Source organism: Candoia aspera, chromosome 5 (genome assembly GCF_035149785.1).
Source record: "Candoia aspera isolate rCanAsp1 chromosome 5, rCanAsp1.hap2, whole genome shotgun sequence".
Classification (NCBI taxonomy): domain Eukaryota; kingdom Metazoa; phylum Chordata; class Lepidosauria; order Squamata; family Boidae; genus Candoia; species Candoia aspera.
This window is the reverse complement of record NC_086157.1, coordinates 31,700,578-31,718,565: the sequence shown is the minus strand read 5'-3', so window position 1 is coordinate 31,718,565 and position 17,988 is coordinate 31,700,578. Positions and strand designations below refer to the sequence as shown.

General features: G+C 39.8%; 1 protein-coding gene across 1 annotated transcript; it reads left to right on the top strand.

Moving 5' to 3' along the window:
* Nucleotides 1-4,514: 4,514 nt before the first annotated feature.
* On the top strand, nt 4,515-17,714 carry PCID2 (PCI domain containing 2). Its single transcript, XM_063304866.1, has 14 exons — nt 4,515-4,708; nt 5,791-5,880; nt 7,100-7,173; nt 7,723-7,788; nt 8,468-8,509; nt 9,129-9,183; nt 9,430-9,533; nt 10,051-10,126; nt 10,230-10,371; nt 11,607-11,707; nt 13,385-13,458; nt 14,741-14,866; nt 15,818-15,941; nt 17,263-17,714. Exons 1-14 carry the CDS (start codon nt 4,673-4,675, stop codon nt 17,350-17,352), a joined length of 1,200 nt encoding a protein of 399 aa, XP_063160936.1. The 5' UTR covers nt 4,515-4,672; the 3' UTR covers nt 17,353-17,714.
* Nucleotides 17,715-17,988: the final 274 nt, after the last annotated feature.

The window sequence follows — 17,988 nt, the reverse complement described above, 5'->3', positions numbered from 1 at the left end:
TAATGTCACTGTGCTTTTTCCCAGAGCCAGATTTGCTCTCCAATAAACCTAAATACACATTAGGCTGCACATACTGTATACAGTGAGAGCCAGTTTGGTGTTGTGGTTAAGGCACCAAGCTAGAGACTGGGAGTTCTAGTCCCACCTTGGACATGAAGCCAGCTGGGCGACTTTGGGCCAGTCACTCTCTCTCAGCCCTAGGAAGGAGGCAATGGCAAACCACTTCTGAAAAACCTTGCCAAGCAAACTGCAGGGACCAGTCCAGGCAATCTCCGAGAATCAGACACAATTGAATGGATTAAAAAAAACAAACCTGTCTACAGTACAAGGAACAGGAGGAGCTACCAGATGATCCAGAATTGATTGACTTCACTTTTTTATGCTAGAATCAAGATCCTATTAAATTAATAAAGTTAATGGATTAAAAATAAAAAATGATGAAGCAATTTGGGATGAAAGAACTGAGGGAAAGCTGGGAGGATATTTTAGAGATTTGTATGGGAATGATAGTGTTATATTGAAGAATGGAATTTAAATGAATGCTGTACATGTTAGTGTCCAAGAAACAAGTACTGAAAGGGAAGTCATAAATGATGTGAGAATGTTGAAAAATGCAGGTGTAGACAGGGTGATTGAAGAAATGTTAAAATATGGATATAGTTTGCTTATGGAGTAACTGTGCAACTTGTTTCACATGTGTGTGAAAACTGTATCTGTGCCTAATGGAAGAATGCCATAAGAGAGTTGTAGCAAACAAGCATTGATGTAAACTATATTTAGCTGTATTTCCTCCCCGCCCCCATCTCACAGCTTTTATTACTTACTTTCCTTACTTCTTTTCCGCATGCGGCAAATGTTTTTACCCCAAAAGGAAATAGCTCATGGGTGTGCATTGTGTATGGATGCGTTAATGTAGCTGTGGCCTTTTGAACCTACTTGCATCATTTTTCTAACTCCTCCTTTTAAAGGATTTAGTTTGTGAATCTATATTTAATTCAATATTAAATGAACATGATCAGTCACAAGTACAAGAAGATAGAGAAAGGTGAAGAAAGGTCCACGTATGTCACATTTCAGCAAATAGAGCACCTCGGTTCTCAAATGGCTGCCAGGTTCTGATCTAACCTAGGCACAGTGCCAAGCACCTTCCCTTTATTCTTGCACCTTAGCCAAAGAGAAACTCTCATAGTCTGTAATCTGCATGACAAACAGCAGTGCCTCTAACCACAAGGACTGGAGTGTTTGCACACAGGAATAAGTCCAGGTGTAGCTTTGCTTTGCATGCAACCACAATCGTTAAGATATATGCAAACATACGGGTACTATCCTTGGTGCAAGCTAAGCACTGTAAAAATAAGGAACACTTTCAGAGTTAACATGACTCAGGTTCACACGGGAACGGCACTACCAGCAGTGAAAGTTGTGAGTCTTCAAAATACAGATAAAGAATAGTAGGGTAATGTTTATAATACAAAACACACACCATAGAATGCAAAAGCAGAGCCTGTAATGGATGAAGAAGAGGAAGCTGCTATGGGATGCCAGATTTCATTAATGGTGAGAGGGGAGTTGCTATGTTTTTATGGTTTTGTGTAATTCTGTAAACTGGAGTGTTTGGAAGTCAGTGGTACAGAAATGGCACAAATAAATAGACAGATCTAAATGTTGAGCTTGGAATGGACTTACTTTCCTTTGTGGGTCTTCAAGTAAGCAGAATGGTGGCGTACTATAGGGGACTTTTATCTAGTTGTGTGAAAATGTTCCAGGTCTGCCTGGACTACATTCAAAGGCTAATATCCTTTTACTTCACATGAGTCCTTAAGGGAATATATATGACAAAACCTGGACATTATGGCTTTACTCTCACACTGAGTCGACTCCAATCCTATGCACACTCATCTGAAATGAAGGCCTGTCGAATAGAAGAGGCCTTCCAGTGAGCTTACATGTTTACACTATAAATGAGGCTAATAGACAGGATTTTTTAGGATTCCAAGATTCAAAGCCAGACAGTGGTGATGAGTGCGCTGTCGGGTACTCAATCGAGAAGGAAGCGGCTGACAAATGCGGCGGCGGCGGCGGCGGCGGCGGATCGCTGGCCACGCTCATCTGAGAAACGGGCGCGGGGAAGGCGGCTTTCCATTCCCCCGACCTCTTCCTCGGTACCGGCTGGCCGAAGTGAAAAGCGCTAAAGGTTTTCAAAGGAGATCCATCCATCCATCCATCTTCCAGTCTGGACTCTGGGCGTCTTACAAATCAACAGCGCAGATAAAAAAAAAAACTTCTTGCCGAAATGGCACATTTTGCCCAGAGGTTCCAAAAGCGCCGCGCCGTTTCGCCCGAAGGCTGCAAGGCAAGGACGCCAAGAGCCGCCGCGGCCGCAGCGAGAACGCCCCCTTTTCGCCTGCTGCGCCCCCGGGCCTTCCTCCGCGGGCCCCTCAAAATGGCTCCTTCGCCTTTCGCTCGAGGGAAGCCGAAGCCAAAGCCACTCTCGCGGGCTCGAGTCCCTTTCGTCGTCTAAAGTAACAGCCTAATAAACGAGTCCCGCCTGCTGCTCTCATCTTCCTCCTCGCCAGCTGTAGCGCACGGACCCCCACTGATTGCACCCGCGCTGCACACGCACCCCCCGCTGCACCCCCATTCGGCCCCACCGTGGGCAGGAACCAGCCTGCACAGGATCTGCCTAAGATTGCGCCGCTTTATTGCAACTAACGGCTTATGGTTAAAACAGACTCTTCCAGGATATTCCTCTGCGGATTTTATTTTTCCCTCGTCTCTTTAGGAAAACTGAGTTAGAACTGGATGAAATCAGACCTATATTTTCTTGGATGTCAACAGGCTTACTCTAAGCGCAACTGAACTTTTATTTCTGGTTTAATCCGTAAATTACACAGTACCCTAACCTGGAAATTAGCTCGCCTAAACAAGGCACAACCAAGCGGTTACCTTAAGCAAAAGCAAGGGGTCCACATTGAGCTTTACGTTGGGAGATATGAGAGACTAATACTGTGAAACTCGCCAGGCCTCAAAGACCGCCGCAACCTACCCCCTTACCACCCCTAGTGTCCGTCCGGATTTTTAAAGCCGCTTTCTTAAAGGGGCTCGATCATTCCCTTGCTCTGAGCCCCACCCCATTATTTGCATTGACACGCCCATCCCGTTCTGTTGGATTAGTACCGAGGAGCCGCTTCCGCAGTAGGTCATGAGGTCTGAGAGTAGGCGGAGCATTAAGATGGAGACGACCATTCCACGATAGAGGAGCCTGAAAGGAAATTCTGTTCTTCCCCTGCTGGATCCGCCTATCTGCAACTGAGGCTGCGTAGGGACCGTGGTGGTCCAGGAGTGATGTAGTCGGGATTCGGGCTCCTGGTAGGCAACGCTGGAAGAAATATTAGTGCAGCCAATAGGAGAGTTACGCGCATGCGTGCTGTGTAGCGTGGCTGTTCTTTGATATCGTTCGGGAAAGAGGCGGTTCTTGATTCCGGAAATCCCGATTTTTTTCCGGCGAAGCTCCTGCTGCTGCAATAAATGTGTTGGTCCTTATGTTCCAGAAGGTTCCGTCTTTTTCTTGTACTATATTAAACCTTGCTTTGGTGCATATGCAGAGGGCCTCTTCCTGATTTCGGTGCTGATTTGCTCTCGCAGGCATGGGCAACCTGTGACCAGTGTGTTGTTGGTGCAGCTCCAGTCATTTGAACATCGGCCTTGCTTCCAAGACCCGATGGGAGCTGCATTTCAGTAACATCTGCCAGACCGCCCTTCGTCCCTCCTTGGACCTGGCAACCAATGCCAGGTCTGTAGCCTTAGTTTAGCATTTCTGCAAAGTTCTTTCCTTTTTATTTTCCTGTATGCAATCCAGCATTGCCAGCTAAAGGTCAGTTAAGTTAATCTAATGAGTTAATGTGGTGTAAACGCAGCTTTTATCAAATAACTTTTTTAAAAAATAGTTTTGATCTACAAACGGCTTTATTACAAAGGAGGTTGTAGTATGACAGTGCAAACCTACACATATTGATGAGGAAATCTGACTACTGTATGTTGAAGGAGGCTTGCTTCTAGGAAGTCAATTCTAGGAGTAGAGAATTGCGCTTAACCGAGTGTTTAAAAGATGTGACTCCTAAAGGCAAGGAGCTGTTACTAAGAAGTCTGTTTCCAGCTACATTATTGATGGCCCCTGGAGAAAGGTCTGATGCGCAGTCTTGATGGATGGAAGATGGGGAGAAAGCAGTAACTGATACAGATTGAAATCATATGTGGCCTTAAAGATTCAAAGTAGGTAGGCTTTAAGGCACTGTTTCTGAACCTTGGCGGCTTGAAGATGTGTGGACTTCAGGTTCCAGAATTCCCCAGCCAGCCTTGCTGGCTGGGGAATTCTGGGAGTTGAAATCCACACATCTTCAAGCTGCCAAAGTTGTGAAACACTGCTTTCAGGGGTAGGAGTTATTCTTGAAAATGTACTGTAGTGGCAGCAGTGAAGTTACATAAACACAGGAGGGTACATGATCTTTCCTTGGAGTGCTTTTTAATCATTGTACTAAAGGATTTGAGGCTAGCTGGGATTTTGGGGCTCTTTTCAAAGAGAGGCAAACTTTTGTGCTACTGTTTTTATTGTGCTAACATCTGCTATTTTTCAGATTAAAGCATTCACTTAGTTTTACGCAGTACCCTTTCGATGGCACATATCAGTATCAACCAATATTTGCAGCAGGTAATTCAAGTCTAATTTGAAAAATTGTTCATCTGCTATTAGTCGTTCATTATGGTATATTTTGAAAATGTCTTCTAATTTGGCTCAGACTCCTCCAGACGTGATAATGCTCTATTGAGAATACATGGAAATAGTAGTAGCATTTGTCCTTCAATAATTGCATGAAATTATCTGTTAAAAATAACATTTTAATGGACTAAATTTCATTCAGGGTTAATAGTGATTGTTGCTCACTATTCTGTCACTTTTAAACATAGGTTTAACAAACATTTAAAAGCATTTTAAATTCATTTTAAGTTTAAGTTACCTTTAAACTGTCTACAAAGAACAGTAAATTTAACCAGCACTCATACTTCTGCATGTTTTGATTTCTCTTTCTAATATAATGTTACTTATTATTTACTCTACTTTTTTTTTACAAATTGAATCAGCACTTAAGCAGATGATCTAGGGAATGCCTCAGTTTGAATTTCCATTCAACTATTACATGGCCATTTCTTCTATCATCAATCTCACCCTTCCATCTCTTAGAATTGCTTGAGTGGGCAGCCTACATGTAAATATAATCATAATCTCAAAAAAGATATAAAGTTTTTACATAATGTACTGATGCAGGAAGGGTGTGTAGTTTTCTGAACCCTGAAAGTTTTATTTCTATGAATGTGTTTATTTTGAATTATTCATTTTTTATTAGAAAGAAATGAATGGATATCACTTTAAATTGGTCACAATCTTTTTTTATTTCATTAGTCACTACTGTTTTTAGTTGCCAAGAAATGGGACTTGTAACAGGACCCAGCTCTATTCTTTCTGTGTTTCTAAGAGGTTTCTCCATAGTATAAAATGCATGGGCAGCATGTGACTTCCAGATATTCATGACCTCCAGTTCCCAGCAGTTCCAACTGACACAGCCAATGGTAATGAAAGGTGGAAACTGTATTCACAATATCTGGGAGATCACATGTTACCTCATACTGCTGGACACCATGGTGGTAATAGTTAAAATAAGCAGGAATTAATAAAGTTTTCTTATTGGTCCTCTAATAATGCTAATTTTAGATTTGCATTGTTTTCTTTCACAGGTACTAGAATCTATTGACAGCAGAGATGGATTATTTTGTGCAGAATTAGTGTCATTTAAACATCCTCATGTTGCAAATCCTAGACTGCAGGTAACAAATTTGGACTGCAATCCTATAAATGTACTGAAGTCCTGTTGAACTGAATAGAGGAACAAGTCCTGTTTATTCCTGAATAGAAATATATAGGATTGTTAAAAGGTAAAGGTAAAGGTTTCCCTTGACGTAAAGTCCAGTCGTGTCCGACTCTAGGGGGCGGTGCTCATCTCCGTTTCAAAGCCTTGGAGCCGGCGTTGTCCATAGGACACTTCCGGGTCATGTGGCCAGCATGACTCACGGAACGCCGTTACCTTCCCGCCGAAGCGGTACCAATTAATCTACTCACATTTGCATGTTTTCGAACTGCTTGGTGTGCAGAAGCTGGGACGAGCAACGGGAGCTCACCCCGCCGCGCGGTTTCGAACCGCCGACCTTCCGATCGACAGCTCAGCGGTTTAACCCGCAGCGCCACCGCGTCCCTGCGATAGGATTGTTAGATAGCCATAATTAGAGTCATGGAAAATACCTCAAAGAACATTTTTGAACTATTGCTTTGCTGTGGATTCCATGCCTAAAAGTTGTTGCAGTCTTGCTTATGTTTTTACCAACAAAGAGGTGTCTTCCAATGTAAAAGATCTATACAACCGTGGAACAGTCTTCCTACAGAGCTGGTTCTCCATCTTTTTAAGAAGAGGCTGGACATCCACCTCTCAAGGAAGGTTTAACTGGTTTTCCTACACATTGCAAAGGAATGGAGTAAATAATCTTAGTGGTTTCTTCTAACTCCACAATTCTATGATTCTAAAATCAATATATTATACAGTGTTTTCAAAAGGGCCAGCTTCTAGCTAAATGTTGCTCTGTGCAAGGATTTGCTTTAGCATGTACCACCCTATGTTAAGTTTTGAAACCTAATTGCCTTCTGAGCTCATTTTGTTCCTTGTTGGAATTGCATTCATGATTTATCCTTGTTATAAAATGTGAATCTTAGTCACTCCTGAATCTGATTCCAGTCACGCTGATTCCTACCCAGATGTACTGTATATCATTGACTGAAAGCAATTATACTCTAAATTACTTCAAGACTTCTTAAAAATTGTAATATGGCCAGGTAGCTTACTTATAAAAAGTTGCTTTTGTTGTTTGTTTCAGCTGCTATAAGCAAAAAAACCACAGGCAATTAAGCTGTACTTCTTCAGCCTGAGGATTATGGTCAAATTGTGTTGCATGCAGCAAAGCCTCATTTTTCCTCTGGTCTTTATTTTATATCTAGCTTTCATCTCCAGAAGAAAAATGTCAACAAGTGCTGGAACCACCTTATGATGAGATGTTCGCTGCTCACTTAAGGTAAAACTGTGGGGGATAAGATGCAGGGAACACAGCGCAGCTTACTTTCAAGTAGTCCAAGTAGTCACAAATGGAATTGTGTGCTAAGGAAATTGATACCTTACCAGTTATTCTGAATCAGTAGAGGTGGCTGAAATAGTGTAAAAAAGGGTAGTTTTTTTTTTTTTTTTTTTTTTAAAACAGCTATATCATCAAAATGAGTATTTGCACAGAATTGTAGTTGACAAGTTCTAAAATAGAAAGTAAAACAGTGTAGATATATTAGGTGTTTGCATTCTACTCAAGTACTTTTTTTGGCAAATGAAATGAGCAAATATAATATATATTTATATTTATAATATAAATATAACAAATATTCATTTGTTACCATTTAAGAAGTCTGATATTTTGTGTTGCAGAACATGTATATTAAGAAGCAAGAATCAGCACAATTTGGGCAAATTGACTAATGAAAAATATGGTTAGGCTTTTTAAAATTGAGGTAAAGAAAATATGACACCGCTTAGTTTTGGTTATTACTTAAAATTCATCTTTCATTTCTCTTAATAGGTGTACTTACGCGGTTGCCAACCATGACTTTGTAGAAGCTTACAAATGCCAAACAGTTGTAGTACAATATCCTTTACCATTCACTCTTTTAAAAATCTGCAGTGGAAGTTGGAGTTGAGTTTTCAGCACAAACTACGGAATTACCAATGTTGTGTTAAGGGCCAAGTAAATAGTTGGATCCATTGCTTAGAGCAGTGCTTCTTAACTTCAGCAACTTTGAGATGTGTGGACTTCAACTCCCAGAATTCCCTAGCATGCTGGTTGGGGAATTCTGGGAGTTTAAGTCCACACATCTCAAAATTGCTGAGGTTGAGGAACACTGGCTTAGAAGAAGTAAACCAGTATAGTTGGAAAACTTGAAAAAAAAATACTTGAAAAAAACCCTGGGCTTCACTAGATCGCTGGGCAAATGGGACACTTGCATGAAGTACTGGTTGTATAAAACACACCCAGTTTAAAGAATCTTCATGACTGGCATTTATAGTCAGTAGGTTTGCATTCCCAGATAAGGAGTATGCTAACATTTGGTAATTAGCAGCATGGCATAATAGTTGTGGCCTCTTCTGATCAGAGTTTAAGTGGCTCCTGTCATCCATGTCCTGAGAACATCCATATTAAACCATGGACATTATTCTTGCCTTGTCACATCAGTGATAAGCTGTGGGTTCATAATGTAGAGCTGTGTCACTAAATTCCATGATTTGTTTTAAGAATCATATTGCATCAAATTCCCTATACTCTGTACATCTTTCCTGAGAGCTTTTCAAGCACACAAAGAAGAAAACTGGTAAGTACCTGGTTAACATAAATCTGTACCTCAAAATATAAATGAGTTGGTCTGATGAGAAATTTGCCACTCTACATAGATTGCAGAAGATGGGATGACCCATTTTAGTATCTCAAAGGTTCCTCAACTTTGAAGATAAATGGAAGCAAAATGCTCTCTTGGTGGACCAAGAAGGCATATATGGAGAATGGCATGGAGATCAAAGAAAGATGGAAAGCCAACTAAATCAATGTGTGATTTTATTTATTTGCATTAAGCTAGCCTTTTCCTATAGTCTTTAGCCATCATAATCATCATCCTATAATCTTTAGCCATTTGGTTATCCCCAACAGATATTAAAAGTAGCCCATGGAAGGATTTGAAAGAGCCATGAAATCTCTCAAGGTCTCATTCATGCTGGATAAATGTGGGCTTGGATATTTGCTGTGCTTTTTCTATGTCCCTGAGTATTTTGGGCAAATTAAAGGAACTCACTAGAAACTAAAACTTCATTGCCCAAGTTACAATAATAATAAATATATAATGTGTTTTGTTGCTATGCTTAAAAGCATGCAACAGATTATTTTTCACCTCACAACTGTTTGTAAGATTAACCCTGTGTTGGATTTTCATTTGCCAGGGCTTTGCCTATTATGTATGCAGTAGCACTTGATCTTCGAATTTTTGCCAACAGTGTAAGTATTGCTGCTTGGGCACAAAGTTATTAGATGCTGAAGGAGTGGAAGAGAATGGGATGGACTGGGTAACAATTGGAGATGCTCTGTGCTTGGCCAGAAACATGTTCAGAAACGCACATAGGTATTTTGCTCACTTATATATACACTGAATCTGAATTCAGTGTGTATGTGTATTCTGTTCCAACTTAGTGATTCGAAGGAAAGGCTTAAATGTGATTGTATCTCATGGTTGTGTCATGATAGGCTGATCAACAACTGGCAAAAAAAGGCAAAGGCAAAGTTGGTGACATGTTGGAAAAAGCAGCTGAACTTCTTATGAGCTGTTTCCGTGTATGTGCAAGTGACACGTGAGTACATTCTCTTAGTCCTGGGTTAAATTATTTAGAAATGTATATTACCTGTTTTTTTTTCAATTTGTAAACTGGTCTGTAGGCTCGTTATATGTCAGTCTTCCTTGACCTGGGAGATACTGTGAAATTGCCATACGTTGAATTTCAAATTCTTTGGGATCTTCATTGTGAAAAATCATTAACCATCCTTATCCAAAACAGAGATCATTTTTCTTAAGACAAAGTTTTCTCAATCTTAAGATCTGAATTTGTTGAGTTGAAAATTAATATAAATACTAATTTATCAATCAGTCTGATAATTGGAATTGGCCTTCGTAACATTTATGTACCACTTTAGATCTGATGAGTTCAGTAGAACATTTCTGAGTGCATGTGGATAGGATTATGAAGTTAGTACAAACCTAGGTTGTGATTTTGGTGTGCAAAAGCACATGTTTGGAAATGTGGCTCAAAGCTTAATATGTGTGTTTAAGGCTAAATTTTGATTCTGATGTTTTTGTAATGTTTGTTACAGTCGAGCCAGCATTGAGGATTCAAAAAAGTGGGGCATGTTGTTTCTGGTGAATCAACTATTTAAAATTTATTTTAAGGTATGACATGAACCTTGCAAAGTTTGTCATAAATTCTTTCTTCTTAATTCAAGACTGCTGTTGTATGTAGTATCCCCTCTACTAACATTGTTGCTCTTTCCAGATCAATAAACTTCACCTGTGTAAACCATTGATAAGAGCAATTGATAGCTCAAACCTTAAAGATGAATATAGCATGGCACAAAGAGTTACATACAGATATTACGTTGGAAGGAAGGCCATGTTTGATAGTGATTTTAAACAAGGTATTTATCATATTAATATACTTTTTTGCTAAGAGCTTTTGCACATTGATACACTTTTAAAAAGTTGGTCTGACCCCAGTACCATAAAGGTACTGCAGGTTACAGGTGTACGACTATGGATAAACTCCATCAAAACTCATTGGAAGTACAAGTTACCGAAATAGATATATTACTAATTTCATTAAGCTCTGTGTGGAGGGAGCATTATTTCCTATTCATGTTTAGAAGGTCTAGCGTGCTGTGGATTCTCCTGGTTCTTCTCCCTCTTTTCCCATTTTGCTATTCCTTCTACCCATTTGGATCTAGCCAGTATTTCTGCACTTATGTTTTCACTAGTCATATATGTTGAATTAACACTGGCTTGTGTTGATACTACTGATGGTATAGCATTGGCCACAGTTAGCCTCTAACCCAATGTTTCTCAGCCTTGACCATTTTAAGATGTGTGGACTTCATCTCCCAGAATTCTCCACCCAGCCTTCTGGGAGTTGAACTCCATACATCTTAAAGTGGCCAAGGTTGAGAAACACTGCTCTAACCTGAGAGAGATTAATATCTATAGAAGCTTAGTGGAAAGAAGAGCATATGAGGTCCTTCCTGTAGTTATATGGCAATCTTAACATCAAACTAAGCATAAATAGTTTCATATTCTTGTGTTTTGAGCTGTGCTTGGTGATTTAAAAATTTAAAAGTTGATTTCCTTTTGTTGTGTACATTTATTATTTCCAGAGTTAAAGTAGGAAGTGGGGAAGAATAAGATGGTCTTGTTTCAGGTTAAACCAGACTCATAAATTAGGTGGATTAAAAATAGAGCATTCCTCTCGATTTTGAGCACTGACTTGTTTTTGAAGTGCTTAAGTTCCTGACAAAGATTGGGAGGTTGGCATTTGTTGCTCTTCAGAAAAACTGATGTAGCTAAATTCAGGGGTAAGTATGATCTGGGAGAACAGTGCTATTAAACTTGAGTATTTGTACAAGCCCCTCTTCAGAATAATCATTACGGTTCTCTAATATGCGTAATGGATGCTGAAATCTCAGCTGATTTTGTTTTTGCCTTGATATGGCATAGAAAAACCATACACTTTGAAAAGGAAGCTTTGATATGTGCAATCTTCCACAGCACTGGGTATAGAGCCACGTTTGGAAAGATTGCTAAAAAGATGTATTGTTGCTCAGTACTTGCTGATGGTATACGTTGATGAGTTACGATACTCCTTCTCTTTGTGTTCTTGCAGCTGAAGAGTATCTGTCTTTTGCCTTTGAGCACTGTCACCGCTCCAGTCAGAAAAACAAAAGGATGATACTGATTTATTTGCTCCCAGTGAAAATGTTACTGGTGAGTGGCATTTGAACTTACCAGACTTCCTCTAGAAAGGATTCTCAACTTTTGGGGACTAGTGAGAGAATTTGGAATTATGAAAATATGTCCTGGGCATTCTCACAAGTTTGCTGGGGGCCTGCCCTTTTACATGAATGTTTTTATCCACTCTAGCTTCTTTTTGAGACTTGGCTTTTTCCTGGCAGGTGAACATGCTTCCACACAAAGCTCAGGCCAGCAACCATCCATCATTTGTAATGGAAGAAGCTGGCACTTTGCTTTGTAGCGTGCTAGCTTCCCATTTTTTTTCTTGCCAACCCAATGGGACATTGGAAAGAAATTATGTAAAGAGCTCAGGACTTTATCTGTTTGTCCATTTGTCTGGCAGCAGGATGGCTCTTTAAAAATGGATGAGAATGGGACCAAATTTGGCATGGTGTGAGAAGTCAGCTAAAGAAAGGTACAGCATAGAAATGGGCCAGATCTGTCTTGGAACTGTAAAAAAAAACATTCCAGAAAAAATTCCCTATGTGCCTCCATAAGGGGAAGGTGGTAGGACAGTGGCTCAAAATGCTACTGGCTCCACCCCTCTAAGTCCCCTTCTGTCCTCCCTCATGGTCATGTGATCCAGAGTTGAGTGTATGCAGCCCACATACACAGATGCAACATAAGGGTATGGCAGAAATACACACAGTTACAACTTGTTACTTCAATACCCAGAAGAAAGTACAGATGCTTCCTAAGGCTGCTGCTGGTACAGGGGTTAAAAAGAATTCCAGAGGCCATGCTCTGCATGCTTTCCCTACCTTGTTTAAATTAAAATAAATTTTAATGTAAAAAATGATGAGGATCATGGAGCTTGATGAATGTCGAGTCAGGTATCAGCAGATTGCCGCACTGGGTTCCCTAGTCTTAAAGTATGTTCTGGCACTTTGTAAAGAATTAGGGAGTGCGCCCTACATTTGCCAGAGATTATGGAGTTGCCCATCATAAGTAAAGGTTATGGCAGGCCTGTAAGATTTGGGTCCCACTAGGCATAGGAAGTTGTTAGCTGTGTACTTGTTAATCCTTTTGAGTGTTGTAGCTCCAGATGATCAGGGAAAACGAGCTAGGTTGAGCACATGGTGTGCTGTCAGATGCGAATCACTAACTGGATTCCAGAGAGCTGGAATCAGTGATGAATCTTTCAGGACTTCTTAGTTGGAACTCCTGTTGTGAGCACTTAGGAATAAAGTGCTGGACTTCTTCACAAGGCAGGTTCTGTATTTTAGGCTTCAGAACACAGTAAGAGGAGACAGAGCAGTTCTCTGCTACCTTATGCTAAATGCTAAACTCCAACCAGATCCAATGTAGTGTGACTGCTGCCAATAGATTTTTTTTTTTTGCTAGAATGTCTTTCTGTCCAAGGATGGCTTTGTGACTTGGAATAGCATATAGTGGAACTGGGCTCTAGGACATTTTATAGATACGACTTTGGCCCAATATGATCCAGTTTTGGGCCCCATTAGGATCTTGCCTACATATGCTGGATGTTACTTGGGCAAGAGGTACTCAGAAATAATCTCTGTAGTGCTAGGAAACTGGCTGTGTTGGTGGTTGGTAGAACAACTCATGACCTTTATAGCTTTAGGAAAAAACTAATTATTGGTGCATTTAATTTTGGCACTGAGTTTCAAATTGTGCTTGGATTTTCAGGGCCATATGCCAATGGTCCAGCTTTTAAAAAAGTATGACCTCATGCAGTTTGCAGAAGTTACAAAAGCTGTGAGGTAAGTTTCATTTATGGAATTGCATACTTGTAATCCTATTAGTTTAGTAAGACTGCAAACAATATTTGTTTTACAGTGCAGATAACACAAATTGCTGAATGTTGCTTTGCTATTATATTAAAAAAAAATCCAGAAGAAGACACAGATTTTTTTCTGCTTCCTCTTCCTAGTCCCTTAGTGTAATGAAATAGTGAGAAATGTAATGCAGATTAAACCAACATTCCCCTCCGCCTAGAGTCACTTGCTGAGATGGGCAGCTATAGAAATCAAATAAATAAATAAAATAAAGGGAACATCCCAACCACACCCATGTATAAGCTGTAACTCTGCCTGCTTTGCATTAGTGCCCTGCCCATTGCAGTCCTACCCCTCCCAAAGTGGATCCCAGGACCCAAAAAGTTGCCAATCCATGCACTCAACATTGGCATCTCTAAATATTGGTTTAGTGTGATATGTATCAGCAGAAACATCTCAGGTGAAGTCTTGGTTTGTGGACTTTTTCCTTGCCTCTCCTCCGTGAAACCAGGAGGAAGAATAAAGCAAAATTCTGCTTTACTTTGGCTAGACCTCTTCTTTCATATAAGCTAGAGTGCTAATTCACTGGTTTGGTCTGTTTTTTGCAAACTGGTTGTTAATTTATTTCTGGGCTTCTTCCTGAGGAACATGCTGGTTGCTGGTGCTGAGTCAATGTGCCCTCTCCAGGCAGCTGAATGCTATGCCTGTTGTATCTATTCTCTGTCCTGTAGCAGGATGACTCCTTGCAATGGGAGGTTATTAATATTGTGCAGTGTGGAATAAGGATGCTTTCATTAGATTACTAAAGAGCTTTTGGTGCCCTTATAATTTCATGTAGGAGGAGGGTCGGGGGGAAGGAGCAATTATGTCAGGAAATCGGAAGAAGGGAGAAAATGGGAATGGACTAACTATTATCAGAACTGATGGTTGCCTAATTTAGATAACACCTCTGAGAAAGCTAGGAATCATGACCGAAAGGAAACATTGAATGAATCTGTAACTCCTGGACTGTTAGATCAGAATTCCACATTCTCATGTAATACCATGCCAGGATAAAGTGAAAGAGAGTTTCAGTTTCCTCTTCTTCTTGGCTACATGGGGTAGAGGCTAAGATACTGGAAAAATCAAATGAGTAGAGGAACTCCTACGAAGCTACTCGCTGCTGCTCATCACTCACTAAGTTATTATGCGTCCCTAGTTATACATAGATACAGTCACTATGAATTTCTTGGAATGTTCAAAATCTTTATTTTTTTTATTCTTCTAGTGAAGGGAACCTTCTTTTATTAAATGATACTCTGGCAAAACATGAGACCTTTTTCATTCGCTGCGGTATCTTCCTTATTCTTGAGAAGTTGAAAATCATCACCTATAGAAATCTCTTCAAGAAAGTGTAAGCATATCATTTATATTGCTGGTCATGGCTAAGGTGTCATTAACTATATATGATGATGTTATAATAGGGGAAAAAGCCACATCAACCAGAACTATAGTATCTGCTTTCCCTTTACTGTAAGGAGTGTATTTTGAAATGGCAGGCTCCCACTTGTCGAACAAAGAGCCTCTGGCTTTTAAGCATCTTCCTGAATAGAAGTTTCTGCTAATTAAAACTCTGTATTTTTAATCAGTAGTATGTTCAACATTTAAGAAACACACTTTCAGTTTTCAGAGACCTACCTGCAAAGTTTATTCCAAATATCTGGCAAGAGAAAGAAAACACTCCCTACGTGCTTTAAAAAAGAGAGGTCTCTGAGGTGGGAGTTAGAAAGTTATCTTTCCTGACTGTACTAATTATACAGACCCAGCTAAGAAAAGTCACATTCAGGGAATAAAGTGAATTGTTTGGTTTAGATGAATTTTACTTTCTGTTTTGATTAAGCATTTGTAGTTATTGATGTAAACAATGCTTTTTAAATATTAAAGAAGCTGGCTGAGTTATTCTGGAATAGCAGGCATGCTTACTGGGTTGCTTTTAAGCCTAATCTGTCACTAGAATCTCAAGATTCTGTTTCATTTCCCAATTAAAGTAATAATGGGACAGTTTAGTTCCAGATATTAGGGACTAATAGAAACTGTAGAATTTGCTTGGTCCTTTACCAGTTGATTTACAGTGGTCACATTCAACTCTCTTAGATGAAATGAAATCTGGCTGGTCCACCAGACCTTTTGACAGAATCCAAATATAGAATCCACATACAATTTTCTCAGAAAAGTAAAATATTCACATGTTTCCATTCACAGAAATATGAGTAGGCAGCAAAAGGATAGATCTGGAGGTTCAAGTGTAGCCTAGATTGGAATTACTATCAGTGATAGCAACTGTGATTTTTTTTCTTTCCTTCAGATATTTGTTACTTAAAACTCACCAGTTGGCTCTAGATGCCTTTCTGGTTGCCCTGAAATTCATGAAAGTCACTGATGTTGATATCGATGAAGTTCAGTGCATTTTGGCTAATCTCATTTACATGGTAAGTGTTGGCATTTGTAATGTGGCATGGATAAAAACAACATTTACTCTACTGTGAAATTAATGTCTCTGGACCCCACTTATATACAACGAATGTAGTCTGTATATTCTATAAGCACAAAAGGACAAATGGTTGCTCAGGAGGACAATGGGATTGGACAAGTTTCTCTTTCTCCATTGCTTATTTCTCCAACTTAGTATTAACGGTGGGTAGCAATCACTAGCGCAGTGTTTCTCAATGTGTCCATGATTCTGGGAGTTGAAGTCCACACATTTTCAAATGGCCAAGGTTGAAAAACACTGTGCTGGTGAATGGCCAGAGGAACATTGCTATCCCTAGCTGTGTAAGGGTGAGAGTGCACCAGCCTTCTGCAGCCTGGTGCCTTTGGGCTTCACTGAGCAACAGATCCCAAAATCCCCAGACAGCTTAATGAGTTAATCAAGCTGGCAGAGAATTCAGGAATTTGTGGTCTTGGTATACCTGGAAGGCAACGGACTGAGAGAAAATAGACACACATGATATCAGCTGCTATGCCACTTAAAATGATGGGTATAAGGGATTATACAACACAATGTTAATTTAAGAAAAGGAATTCCTTTATTCCCAACATAGCTGTTCGGTACCTTTTAGTGCAGCACCTGTGTTGGATTTTAACTCCCCAGATTCTTACCTAGCATGGTGAAAATCATCCTGATTTAGAATTCTGGGATTTAACTTTATAAATACATATATTCATACTGTGGTAATCTGGAGATGCCAAGTTGATTTAGAACAGTGGTTCTTAAATTGGGAGTAATTTGGGAGTAATGGAGCAATTTGTGAGTTGAGAATCCAGTGTGGGACTGCCTCTGCTGAGACTCTTATGCAAAACAAGAGTCTGGGGTTGTTTTTTTTCTTTGGGTGGGGGTAATGACATTATTCAAGACCAGGAAAAGGGGTAAAGGACCACTGATTCAGAATACTAGTCTCAACACTATTTTGTTTGCAGTGGCTTTGCTTCCTTCTTGAATGTTGATGCAGAATAATCTGTTACCCTTATACACTCTCTTACATTATTTTCTCTCTCTCATTCACTTCAACGCACATTAGCCCTCTGTCCTGTACATGCCTGATTCACAATTATCCAGTGCAGAAATCAGACAACCTCACCCGTAGCATGGCCCTGTGAATAATATTGCTCTGATCTGAAACTAATATTTCCAAAACTGCACACACTGAAACAATGTACATGGTTAAATAAATATTGAAACCTAACAGATATATGGACGTTATTCTAGATTTACAAGACTGATGCCTGTGGACTTCTTTTTCCCTACACCAGGGTCATATTAAGGGCTATATATCACATCAGCATCAGAAGCTTGTTGTCAGCAAGCAAAATCCTTTCCCTCCACTTTCTACTGTCTGCTGAATTGAGATTGGAGGAATGTTGCTCACAGGCAGGAGCCTCCTTCAAAGGGTGGAACAGTCTTTGCATTTAGGACAAGTCGATGGGGAGCTAATAGGGACCTGTTGAAGAGATTACTGCAGCACTGAAGAGAGCAGCACAGCCTCTACCAGTTTCTTCCACTCATTGCGATCCCTTCTCTGTAGTCTTCAGTACCACCTTCTGGAAGGCAATTTTCCCCAACCCTGCGGAGCAGTTTTCAGGGTAGGTACAGAATGAACTGTGTATTATGCCATCAGAAATGTGTTACTGGTTCAAAAGTTTTCTGATCCAATCCAGTTATTCTTGGTAAAAATCTCAGACTGAATAAACCACATTATATTCTGTTGATGATCTCTGGTGAACTCTCTGCTCATAAAGTTACCATAATTGATGTTTTCACCTTTACTGTTGCTGTGATATTTTAAAAATAAAATAACTTAATGCATTATCTTCCAGCGTTTAATTTAACCTTTATGTAGGAAATGAAAAATAATAGTAAAAAGAAAAGCCCATTTTATAGGGTGTTTTAAATTTTATTTTATTTTTTTTAATTATAAGTTTAGGATACTTTCAGCGAGGCTGCATGTGTGTTGTCAGTTCACTTTCAGCACCTATAAG

Coding starts and splice junctions, on each gene's coding strand:
- PCID2 (XM_063304866.1), top strand. CDS start 4,673: ATGGCACATATCAGTATCAACCAATATTTGCAGCAG. Junction 7,174..7,722: donor ATGTTCGCTGCTCACTTAAG/GTAAAACTGTGG, acceptor TTCTCTTAATAG/GTGTACTTACGCGGTTGCCA. Junction 9,534..10,050: donor CGTGTATGTGCAAGTGACAC/GTGAGTACATTC, acceptor TGTTTGTTACAG/TCGAGCCAGCATTGAGGATT.